Source organism: Hemitrygon akajei, chromosome 25 (genome assembly GCF_048418815.1).
Source record: "Hemitrygon akajei chromosome 25, sHemAka1.3, whole genome shotgun sequence".
In the NCBI taxonomy this organism is placed as follows: domain Eukaryota; kingdom Metazoa; phylum Chordata; class Chondrichthyes; order Myliobatiformes; family Dasyatidae; genus Hemitrygon; species Hemitrygon akajei.
The window spans coordinates 27880758-27893040 of NC_133148.1; the positions used below are offsets into that span (position 1 = coordinate 27880758).

At 42.7% G+C, this 12283-nt stretch overlaps 1 protein-coding gene across 6 annotated transcripts in view; it reads right to left on the bottom strand.

Annotated features, from left to right (window-relative positions):
* The window catches only part of LOC140716481 (ryanodine receptor 1-like), a 560721-nt gene that overhangs the window by 153727 nt on the left and 394711 nt on the right, over positions 1-12283 (bottom strand). For 3 of the 6 annotated variants that reach the window (XM_073029247.1, XM_073029246.1, XM_073029244.1), the window contains 2 exons: positions 11159-11251; positions 2592-2609 (listed from right to left, as the gene is read on the bottom strand). In XM_073029247.1, coding sequence (XP_072885348.1) covers positions 2592-2609; positions 11159-11251 — 111 coding nt within the window. The remainder of the gene's footprint in view (positions 1-2591; positions 2610-11158; positions 11252-12283) is intronic. The other 3 variants (XM_073029249.1, XM_073029248.1, XM_073029245.1) reach the window with 1 other exon arrangement.

The following is a 12283-nucleotide window of genomic DNA, read 5'->3' on the forward strand; positions in this document are numbered from 1 at the left end:
CCTCCATTGATGGTGTGTTTCTCCAGCATTTTTGAGTGTGTTGTTCAATATTTCCAGCATCTGCAGGATCTCTTGTGTTTCTACTTTTAAATAGAAATGTTCTTTTAGGAGTTTATCTCTCTGCTCAGGAGGTTTCAGTGGCCTCTAACCAAAGGCAGGGGTTTATTATTGAAAACAAGATCTACAGAATATAAGAAAAAAAATGTTCTTTGTTCACACACTTTTTCCTTTTCTTTGTTCACACTTTCTGCTTTTTCCTTTTCCATTTCTGGTTCCCCTTTACCTCCTTCTCTTCTCCTCACCTGCCTATCACTTCCCTCTGGTGTCCCTCCTCCTTCCCTTTCTTCCAAGGTCCACTCTTAAAGTTCTTTCTTCTTCAGCCCTTTTCCACCTATTGCTTCCCAGTCTCATCTCTCCCCTCCCCTCCCCATCCACCTTTCCCCTCACCTGATTTCACCTATCACCTTCCCGCTTGTACCCCTTCCTGTACCCCATTTTCTTATTCTGGCTTCTTCCCCCTTTCTTTCCAGTCCTGATGAAGGGTCTTGGCTCGAAACATTGAGTCTTTACTCCTCTCCATAGATGCTGCCTGACCTGCTGAGTTCCTCCGGTGTTGTGTGTGTGTTGCCCTGGATTTCCAGCATCTGCAGAATCTCTTGTGTTCCTTGTTCAAACCGGCTGGACACCACCTCACTTCTCCCACCCAGTGTTAGCTTGGAGATGCTAACAGACAGGCAGACAGTTCCAAACTTATATATTGCCTGAGCAACACAGAAATAATAGGAAGCCAGTTAGCCCCCTCAATCCTGATCCGGTGATCAATTACGTTGAAGCTAATGTGAAACTAACTCCCTCAGAACGCTGTTGACAGGTTGTGCTGAACATGGTGCTGAAGAGAGAAAAAACAACTTCAATCCACAGTCGCGGAGTCTGTATCTGAAAATGATTGCGGATCAACTCATATCCATTGATATCAAAAGTGGAAAAAAAATGTAACATTCCTGTAAAAATGCTGATGCATGTTTAGTGATCTAGGGATTAAAATTTAGCCTGGCATAACATATTAAACAGCAGAGACGGACAGGTTATCAGGCCACTCATTCTTTAGAGGATAAACTCTTGAAAAAAGAATCCCTTGTATTTTGCATAGAACAAGACTAACATTTGGTGCAACTGGGACTGAGGTGGAGAGAACTAAAGGTTGGATGAAAATCCAAAAGTTTAACAAGTAATTAAAATCATATTTTCAAAATTCTGGAAGAGGAAGAATTGTTTAAAATCCATAGATGCGTATCTACTGTGTGTTACAGAACAGTTACAAGTAGATCCTGAAAATAGACCACCAGATGGGAGAATTAATCTCCTGGAACCAATACATTTTAAATGCACGACAGCTTGTAAATTAGTTTCTTAGAACATTGTGTATTCTGAATTAATCATGACGAATTAGCTCTGTGAGTTGGTTAAATAATCTCTCTAAATACTCAGAAGACACATTGCCACTTCTGATATTTCAGTGAAAGAACAGACCACAAAGCAGACGGAACTGGGACAATTAATTCTCATTAAATGTCTGCACCCCAATGCATTGCAATGCAGTCAAAATAACTTGGTTGTACAGTAAAGCAGTGCTACAAAGGGAGGGAAGAAGAAAGGTCAAATGCGAGGAAGTGTTCTGACTCCCAGTCCGCTTCTCATCCACTTCTAGCACGACAGTGTAAGTTATAAGTATAGTTATTACTAGTGAGGCAAATGATAAAGTGGCAAACAGGTCCATGAGGCAATTATGTTGGGTTAAAACATTATTCGTTATACTTTTAATAATGTAATCACATAATGGAGCTTGGGATATGCAAACACAAACATAATGGAACTACTTGAAATGGGTTTTCAGATATTTTGACAATTCAGTCATTCCTTTCATTTTACATTCTAGTGGAAAAGATATTAATCTTTTTATTAATCTGTAACTGATATTTTAGTGACTTTTGTTTGTTTCTAATGGTAACATCAGCTTCCAAACATAGACCAGGAGAACATTAAGAAGTAGGAACTGATAAGGAAAAAATCACTTTGATTCTGCTAGCACATAAAAGCAACAAGCTAGGACTGACACTTAAGGCAATAATCAATACCTGTAAGTCGATTATTACAGGCTTCACTTTCCCCTCAGACCATTAAGAATACAAGACGACACTGAAGGACGTTCAAGACATTTTAGGGCTCTTCGTAACTTGCTTGCCAGTGGCTGATGCCTCTCTGAATTTAATAGCTAAGCCTAACATTGTAGAGCCAAGCCATACCGTCTATTCTGTCACCAGTCTGAAAGTTGTTTAATTACTGGTTTCACATAAAATTATTTGTTTTTTTTTAAATACCAGATAATGCCATTTTTTTTCCCACATGATAGAATCTTTGTGATGCATCTCATTATTAAAAGTAACATTTTGCCCGATTCCATGAGCCTGGTGATAGAAGTTGAAGCAGCATGGTACTCAGAGGGCCTTAGCAGAATAATCTGGGAAAATGCCATCAGCAGTGCGAAGCTAGCTGCACAGCGGATGCATATTTATATCATCATGCCCTCTGACCTGTCCATCCTCTCCGGCCTATTCAGGCAGGCACGACCGCAGATATCAATATGCCATAGAAAAGATAAGGAATTAGGAAATTGTTAGAGACTTCACTTCTGTTACCAAATTTCAGCAAATGAGATGTTAAGTATGGCACACTAACAAAACTAAACAAGGTGCAGAGATACACAAAATAAATTTGATTAATGACAATGTGAAAAAAAATAGAAACTTTTTTTTTGCTTGAAAAGGCTTTTTAGAGTTTGTGAATTGCATATATTACCTAAATCCAATGAATAAGCTAAAATAAAATTCAAGACTTCAAAATTAACATGAATTAATTTCTAAAAGTTAAATTCTAAGATTAGTTGTAAAATTAGTCAGGTCCACCATGGGTACTAGTCTCGTAGTAACCAAGACATCTTCAAGGAACAGAAGATGTCAGAAGAGCGGCTTCCATCATCAAGGACATGCCCTCTTCTCATTGTTACCATCAGGTAGGAGGTACAGAAGCCTGAAGACACACACTCAGCGATTCAGGAACAGCTTCTTCCCCTCTACCATCAGATTTCTGAATGGACATTGAACCCATGAACGCCACCTCATTGCATTTTTAAAATCCTGTTTTTTGTACTACTTATCTTCATTTACATATATATACTTACTGTAATTCAGTGTATTTTTCTATATTTATCATGTATTGCATTGTTCTGCTACCCCAAAGTTAACAAAGTTCATGACACATGCTGGTGTTATTGAACCTGATTCTGATTCTGGTAAAGATGCTACCCTGTTGGTTCTTCAGTGAGAAATAACAGTGCAACAGTCCGGTAAAAATTGTGCAACTGATTTCAAAAGATCCTTTCAACCATAATAGCACAGAGAAATGATGCATCATGATCTTACTAAATTGATTTTGAACATGGTAGAAAAATTACTTAATGATGTTCTGAGTACCTGTGAAATGCATATTAACATTTCCAACTGGAAAGCCAATGGGAAAAAAAACTTAACTAAAGGAGCAGGCAACCTGTTGTTAAAAGTCATAGAAACATAAAAAATCTACAGCACAATACAGGCCCTTTGGCCCATAATGCCGTGTCAAACATGTACTTACTTTAGAAATTACCTAGGGTTACCCATAGCCTTCTATTTTTCTAAGGTCCATGTACCAATCCAGGAGTCCCTTAAAACTGTGGTTTCCAACTACAGGTCTGCAGCCCAGTGATTGGGGTCCACGGTCTTAAAAGATTCAATCGTATCTGCATCCACCACCCTTGCTGGTAGCCTGTTCCACGCACTCACCACTCTTTGCGTCAAAAACTTACCTCTGACATCTCCTCTGTACCTGCTTCCAAGCACCTTAAAAGTGTGCCCTCTCATGTTAGCCATTTCAGCCTTGGGAAAAAACCTCTGACTATCCACACGATCAATGCCTTTCATCATTTTATACACCTCTATCAGGTCACCTCTCATCCTCTATCACTCCAAGGAGACAAGGCCAGGTTTACTCAACCTATTCTCATACGGCATGCTCCCCAATCCAGGCAACATCCTTGTAAATCTCCTCTGCACCCTTTCTATAGTTTCCACATCCTTCCTGTAGTGAGGTGACCAGAATTGAACACAGTACTCCAAGTGGGATCTGACCAGGTTCCTATAAAGCTGTAACATTACCTCTCAGCTCTTAAACTCAGTCCCATGGTTGATGAAGGCCAATGATCCGTATGCTTTCTTAACCACAGAGTCAACTGGCACAGCAGCTTTGAGTATCCTATGGACTCGGACCCCTAGATCCCTCTGATCTTCCACACTGCCAAGAGTCTTACCATTAATATGATATTCTGTCATCACGTTTGACCTACCAAAATGAACCACCTCATACTTATCTGGGTTGAACTCCATCTGCCATTTCTCAGCCCAGTTTTGCATCCTATCGATGTCCTGCTGTAACCTCTGACAGCCCTCCACAGTATCCACAACACCCCCAACCTTTGTGTCATCAAAGTCATTGTTACATTTCCCATTTTGAAATGAATGATTGCATATAACAGCTCAAAGAGAAACAACCCAGACATCTCTGGGGAGGAAGCCCCACAGCATGGACCAATGTCAGAAGATATATCAGAGGGGGCTACTCTCCCCTACAATACCATCATACTTATCCACATCCTGACATAGACTTTGTGCGTTGAATGAGACATCCATACCAGCTATTTGACTCAATTTCTCCTACGTCATACCTCATTGTGATTCTACCCTATCCATCAGAAATAATCAAACACTTATTCATGACTTCCACCTCTTCTGTTCAGGCTGAGACTGTGAGAAACAGTATGGAGAGAGTGAGAGAGTGTGAGAGAGAGAGAGTGAGAGAGAGTGAGAGAGAGAGTGTGTGAGGGAGAGAGGGAGAGAGAGTGAGAGAGAGAGAGTGAGAGAGAGAGTGTGTGAGGGAGAAAGAGTGAGAGAGAGTGAGGGAGTGAGAGTGAGTGTGAGAGAGAGAGGGAGAGAGAGTGAGAGTGAGAGAGAGAGTGAGAGAGAGAGAGTGAGAGAGTGAGAGAGAGAGTGTGTGAGGGAGAGAGGGAGAGAGTGAGAGTGAGTGTGAGAGAGAAAGAGAGAGTGAGAGAGAGTGAGGGAGTGAGAGTGAGTGTGAGAGAGAGAGTGAGAGAGAGTGAGAGTGAGAGAGAGAGTGAGAGAGTGTGAGAGAATGAGGGAGAGTGAGAGAGAGTGAGTGTGAGAGAGAGGGAGAGAGAGTGAGAGTGAATGTGAGAGAGTGAGAGAGAGTGTGAGAGAATGAGGGAGAGAGAGTGAGAGAGAGTGAGAGTGAGAGAGGGAGAGAGAGTGAAAGTGTGAGAGAGAGTGAGAGTGAGACTGTGTGAGAGAGAGAGTGAGAGAGTGAGGGAGAGAGAGTGAGAGAGTGAGAGTGAGTGTGAGAGAGAGTGTGAATGAGGGAGAGAGAGTGAGTGTGAGAGAGAGGGAGAGAGAGTGAAAGTGTGAGAGACAGTGAGAGTGAGAGTGAGTGTGTGAGAGAGAGAGAGTGAAAGTGTGAGAGAGAGTGAGAGTGAGAGTGAGTGTGTGAGAGAGAGAGTGTGTGTGTGTGTGGAGCATAAGCTCATTGCAGTCTGGAGGAGGCTATCTTCCCTCTTTGGACAGTGATACGCCAACTAAACTTACTAAAGCAACGTCTCAGTCTCACAGCTGTAACTCATTTGATTTGATCTACAGTAGTCACCTGCCTGCATCACCATGAAGGTGTTTTGGAAATAGCCTAAAACATACAACTGACTTTTGTTTTCTGAAAAGGCATCCTGCTTCTTACTTCCCCCTAGAGACTGACACAGTCAGGGATAAGCAGGTTACATTAGAAGGATGCTTGTAACAGGGAGATACACGGGACACAGGTGACCTGCAGTCTACCAGCTGGTGGGGTGGTAACCAATGGCTCACGTCGATCAACATACCCAGAATCTACCACAACAGGGATACTTTCATGACATGGTTGGCAGAAATGCAGACTGGGATGAGGAGCATGCTGTCAGACCTGTTTGCCTAAACGTATCAGCTAACAAGGAATATGAGAGACAAATTCCGCCATGCTTTGGTCAGAGGCTGAAAGGAGCCAACAGACTGTGACCTTTTTTTTGGGACAATGAGCTCAAAGTGAATTAGTAATTAGTTTGGCTCCAGGCAGAAAGTGGAGGTAACTACAACACCTTTCATGATGCATAAGACGTCCCCAGATCATACGATCTTAAGAGCATAGGAACAGAATTAGGTCATTCAGGCTATCGAGTCTGCTCTGCAGTTCCGTCTGTGGCTGATTTATTATCCCTCTCATCCCATTCTCCAGCCTTCTTCCCATAACCGTTAATGCCCTTACTAATCAAGAACCTATCAACCTCCACTTTAAATATACCCAATGACTTGGCTTCTATAGCCGCCTGTGACAACGAATCCCACAGATTCACCACCCTCTGGCTAAAGAAATTCCTCCTCATCTCTTTTTGAAAGGGACATCGTTCTATTCTGAGGCTGTGCCCTGTGGTCCTATACTCCACAACTACAGAAACATTCTCTCAACTCTGTCCAGGCATTTCAGCATTTCCCCCATCCACCTGACTTCACCTATCACTTCCTCACCATCCACCTTTTTATTCCAGCATCTTTCCCCTTCCTTTCATTATGAAGCCTTGGCCCAAAATGTTGACTGATTATTCATTTCTATAGATGTAGCTTGACCTGCGGAGTTCCTCCAGCATTTTGTGTGTGTTGCTCCTTTCAACATTCGATAGGTTTCAATGCAATCCACCCTCATTTTTCTAAACAGAAAATATAGGCTCAGAGCCATCATATGCTCCCCAAACATTAACCCTTTCATTCCCGAAATCATTCTTATGAATTCCTCTGGACCCTCTCCAATGCCAGCACATCATTTCTCAGATAAGAGTCCAAAAGCTGCTCACAATACTCAAAGTGCAGTTTGACCAATGCCTTTTAAAGCCTTGGCATTACATCCTAGTTTATTTTATTCTAGTCCTCTTGAGATGAATGCTAGCAATGCATTTGCTTTACTTACCGATGCCTCAATCAAATCTTGCACAAGGACTCCCAAGCCCCTTTCCACCCGATTTCAGAGTTTTCTCCCCGTTTAGAAAGTAGTCTATGCCTTTATTCCTTCCACCAAAGTGCATGACCATACATATCCCTACACTATATTCCAGCTGCCTTCCAGTTAGGGAGAGCAAACTGCACTGTCTTCGGCCAGAGAAATCAAAACAGAATGAGCACATGGCTTCTCAAGGTCTGATACAGGTTGTCACTAACTGCATATACCCCGCCAGGTGACTAGTCCATGCCAACTCTGAGATGCACTTCAGCCAGGATGAACAGCCCGCTATTATATCACAGCAGGAATTGAGCTTTGTGGATCACTATCTGGTATTTTGGCAGAAATATCTTCTTTCTGCGGTAGTCAACTGTGCCATATGCATTTGAGCCATCAATCCAAATTAGACAGGACAAAGGACATCCACTGACGTGGACCATGAGAGAATACAATGGGAGGAAACCAGACAAATTGACTGAAGGGCAGGTGACACTGCCTAGATTGCTCTGGAGGAGGTCTGCAGAATGAGTGTGAAGGCAGCAGGATTCCTAGTAGTCTATTCTATGTTTTCTAGCTGCCTTACAGTCCTCCAGTAAACTTTAACAGAGTAACAAAGCGTCATGAAGTTGTACAGTACAGAAAGAGGACATTCAGCCCAACATGTCCATGCCAACCGTAAAGTATCAATTTATGAACATTTGGTCCATAATATGCCTTGGCAATTCAAATGATCTTCTAGATACTTTTTAAATGTCCTCAGTCCCAGTCTCCACCAACCTTTCAGACAGCGTTGTCCAAACTACAGCCACTCCTCAGATTGAAAAGTTTTCCTTGTATCCATTCTTAAACCCATAATCTGAATCTATGCCCTCTGATTAAATGTTTCCTCCACTATGGAGAAAAGCTTACTATTATGATTCTCATAACTTCTTACACCTCCGTCAGGTCCTCCTTCGCTTTCCTTTGCGCAAGGGAAAACAAACTCAGCCCGCACAGTCTTTCTCACATTACAGCACCACTTCCGAAGTATCAGATGTGTAAGAAACCATTCAAAGGTGGAAAAGCAATAAGGTTATCATGGTGGGGCATATTCATTTTCCTAATATAGACTGGGATTGCCTTGGTGCAAAGTACTCAGATGGGGCAAAATATGTTAAGTGCTTCCAAGTTAGTGTTTTGAGACAATATGTAGGAAGTCCTAAACAGAAGAGACGATGGACAATAGACAGTAGGTGCAGGAGTAGGCCATTTGGCCCTTCGAGCCAGCACCGCCATTCACTGTGATCATGGCTGATCATACACAATCAGTACCCCGTTCCTGCCCTCTCCCCATATCCCTTGACCCCGCTATCTATAAGAGCTCTATCTAACTCTCTCTTGAAAGCATCCAGAGACTTGGCCTCCACTGCCTTCTGGGGCAGAGCATTCCACATATCCACCACTCTCTGGGTGAAAAAGTTTTTCCGCATCTCTGTTCTAAATGGCCTACCCCTTATTCTTAAACTGTGGCCTCTAGTTCTGGACTCACCCATCAGCGGGAACATGCTTCCTGCCTCCAGTGTGTCCAATCCCTTAATAATCTTATATGTTTCAATCAGATCCCCTCTCATCCTTCTAAATTCCAGTGTATACAAGCCCAGTTGCTCCAATCTTTCAACATATGACAGTCCTGCCATTCCGGGAATTAACCTTGTGAGCCTACGCTGCACTCCCTCAATAGCAAGAGTGTCCTTCCTCAAATTTGGAGACCAAAACTGCACACAATACTCCAGGTGGGGTCTCACCAGGGCCCTGTACAGCTGCAGAAGGACCTCTTTACTCCTATACTCAATTCCTCTTGTTATAAAGGCCAGCATGCCATTAGCTTTCTTCACTGCCTGCTGTACCCGCATGCTTGCTTTCATTGACTGATGTACAAGAACACCTAGATCTCATTGTACTTCCCCCTTTCCTAACTTGACACCATTCAGATAGTAATCTGCCTTCCTGTTCTTGCCACCAAAGTGGATAACCTCACATTTATCCACATTAAACTGCATCTGCCATACATTCGCCCACTCACCTAGCCTGTCCAAGTCACCCTGCATTCTCATAACATCCTCCTGACATTTCACACTGCCAGCCAGCTTTGTGTCATCAGCAAATTTGCTAATGTTACGATACTGGACCTCATCTTAGGAAAAGAAACAGGGCAGGTGCTGCAAGTATCAGCTGGGACACACTTTGGAAACAGTAACCACAATTGTCTCAGCTTCGAGGCAGCTTTGGAAAGGCTTTAAGAATAAGCTGGGAAATTATAGGCCGGTAAGCCTGATGTCAGTTGTGGGTAGATTACTGTAAGGTACTTTATGTGACAGGATACATAAGCGTTTGGATAGACAAGGCTGATTAAGGATAGTCAACATGGCTTTGTGTGTGGTAGGTCATGTTTAATCAATCTTATAGAGTTTTTCAAGGAACTTACCAAGCAGGTTGATGGTGGGCATTATCTACATGTACTTTAGCAGGGCCTTGGCAAAGTCCCACAAAGGAGGCTGGTCTAGAAGGTCAAGTCACCTGGACTAGTCTCCCATGTAGAACTTTGTAGTCAGTTGAGTTCAACATTGGCTTAGTATGAGAGGCCAGAGAGTGGTAGTAAATGGTTGTCTCTCTGAGTGGTGGCCTGTGAATAGTGGTGTGCCACAGGGATCTGTGCTGGGTCCATTGTTGTTTATCATCTATAGTAATGATTTAGATGGTAATGTGGTGAACTGGATCGGCAAATTTGCAGATGGCACCAAGACTAGGGGCATAGTAGACAGAGAGAAAGGTGTGATCCTGACCAGCTAGGAAACTAGGCTGAAAACTGGCAGATGGAATTTAATGCAGATAAGTCTGAAGTGTTGCACTTTGGGAAGACAAACCAGGGTAAGACTTAAGCAGTGAATGGTAGGATTCTGAGGTTTCTGTTAGAACAAAAGGGACATGGGAATGCAGATGAATAATTCCTTGAAAGTGGCATCACTGGCAGGTCACAGGTTGAAAGAACACAGGGATGTTGCTGGGACTTGAGGTCCTGAGTTATAGGGAAAGGTTGATTACATTAGAACTTCAGTCCTCGAAGCGCAGGGGAATGAGGGGAGATTTTATAGAGGCCTACAAAACTATGAGTGGTATAGACCTGGTGAAAGCATGCAGGCATTCTCCCTTTGGGGTGGGTAGGACTACACCTAGAATTCACAGGTTTAGGGTGAAAGGTGAAATATTTAAGGGGAAACGTTCACTTAGAGGCCGGTGCAAGTGTCGAATGAGCTGACAGAATAATTGTTAGTGCAGCTTCAGTTGTAACATTGAAGGGAAGTTTGGATAGGTACATGGATGGTAGGGGTATGGACAGATCTGAGTGCAGGTATGGGCTGAAGGGCCTGTTTCTGTACTCTGTGACTGCTAAGCATACCAAATATCCTGATATTGCTCTCCTGACTTCTTCCCCAAGTTCACTCCGACATCCTTTATACTCCTCAAGGGATTCAATTAATCCTAGCTGCCTTTATCTGATTTACACCTTCACTAAAGCCCCAATAATGTTTGGGATTTTTCCTAATCACATTTGCCAGTGAAATATCACCAATCCTCTATACATTCTAATTTCTTCATTAAGTACTGCACTCTCTACACTCCTGTATGGGTCTCCTTCCTTTTCAGTACTGTACACCTTCTATCCACTTTTTTAAAAAAACAAATGCCAAATGTCCTTTGATGTCCAGGAGTCTCTGGAATTGTTATTCTTAACTTTTACCTTTACAGAGCAGTGCTTGAAGTCTTTCACCAATAAGGCAACTGGCATCATTTTGGTTCTCTTAAACAACTCATAAAGCCCAAACAATTGGTGGTATCTCAATTCAGAATCCATGATAATAAGTTACAGAATTAAGGACCCTCTTCAAATGGGGACCTGTCATGGAAACAAGGCTCTCATAGATTACAGCTGGCATCTTACCTTTGACATCTTGCTTTTGCTATCCGCGGTGAGAAATGACATGTTGTTGATTTCGTTTTGGACCACGAAGTTCTGCTCCTCCCGTTTGAAATTCTGAGGGGTAAAAAAAATTAAATTTTCAGAATCTGTCAGTTAACTTTCAGCATGTCCTCACAGGTGTCATAACTCACTTAGAGGAATAAATTTGCTAAGGAATTTTATTTAAAGTTGGTCACAAATAAATTGGTTATGGACTTTGAAGTGACTAGAGGATACCTTTATTTCATGAATAACGGAAGAGTGGCTCGCTAATAGTGTGAAGACCAGATCTTCCTTGTTGCCAGAACTGTTAGAGAAATTACTCAAATATATTGGAACTGTTACAGAAATCACTCAAATTTATTGGAACTGTTAGAAAAATTACTCAAATACACCACTCGGACAGTTTTGGACTTAGAAGTAATGAGAAATTTATTCACATTATCGTGGGGAGTGGAACCACTTACAGGGAGTTTTGAACTTCAAGTAATACAGAGAGCACCACTCCTTTTAGACATGTATAAATCGATTGCAAAAGCAAAGTTTGTTCGACTTCCTTGTGGATTACAAAATATAAGCTAAGTTTTGGATGCTGTTGAGGGGGGGTGGGGGGTGACCTGACAGAGGATGACCTTGGCGATCGGGTCTCTGGCACTGAACCTGGTTCCGTGGTGTAGAAGGGAGAGAAGAAGATGAGGAATGCGGTAGTCATAGGGGATTCCATAGTGAGAGGAACAGACAGGAGATTCTGTCAGCCTGTTAAGAGATACCTGCATGGTGTGTTGCCTCCCAAGTGCCAAGGTATGGGATGTCTCGTATCGGGTGCAGAGTACTCTGAAGGGAGAGGGTGAACAGCCAGAGTTGGTACACGTTGGTACCAATAACATAGGTAAAAAATGGGAGGAGGTCCTGAAGAGAGAATTCAGGGAGATGGGTAGGAAGCTGAAAAGCAGGACCTCCAGGGTAGTAATCCCGGGATTGCTGCCTGTGCCACATGCTAACGAGCGCAAGAATAGCATGATCAGGTATATTACTGGATCACTGGGGCCTCTTCAGAGGGAGGTACGACCTGTACAAAAAGGACGGGTTACACCTGAACCCAAAGGG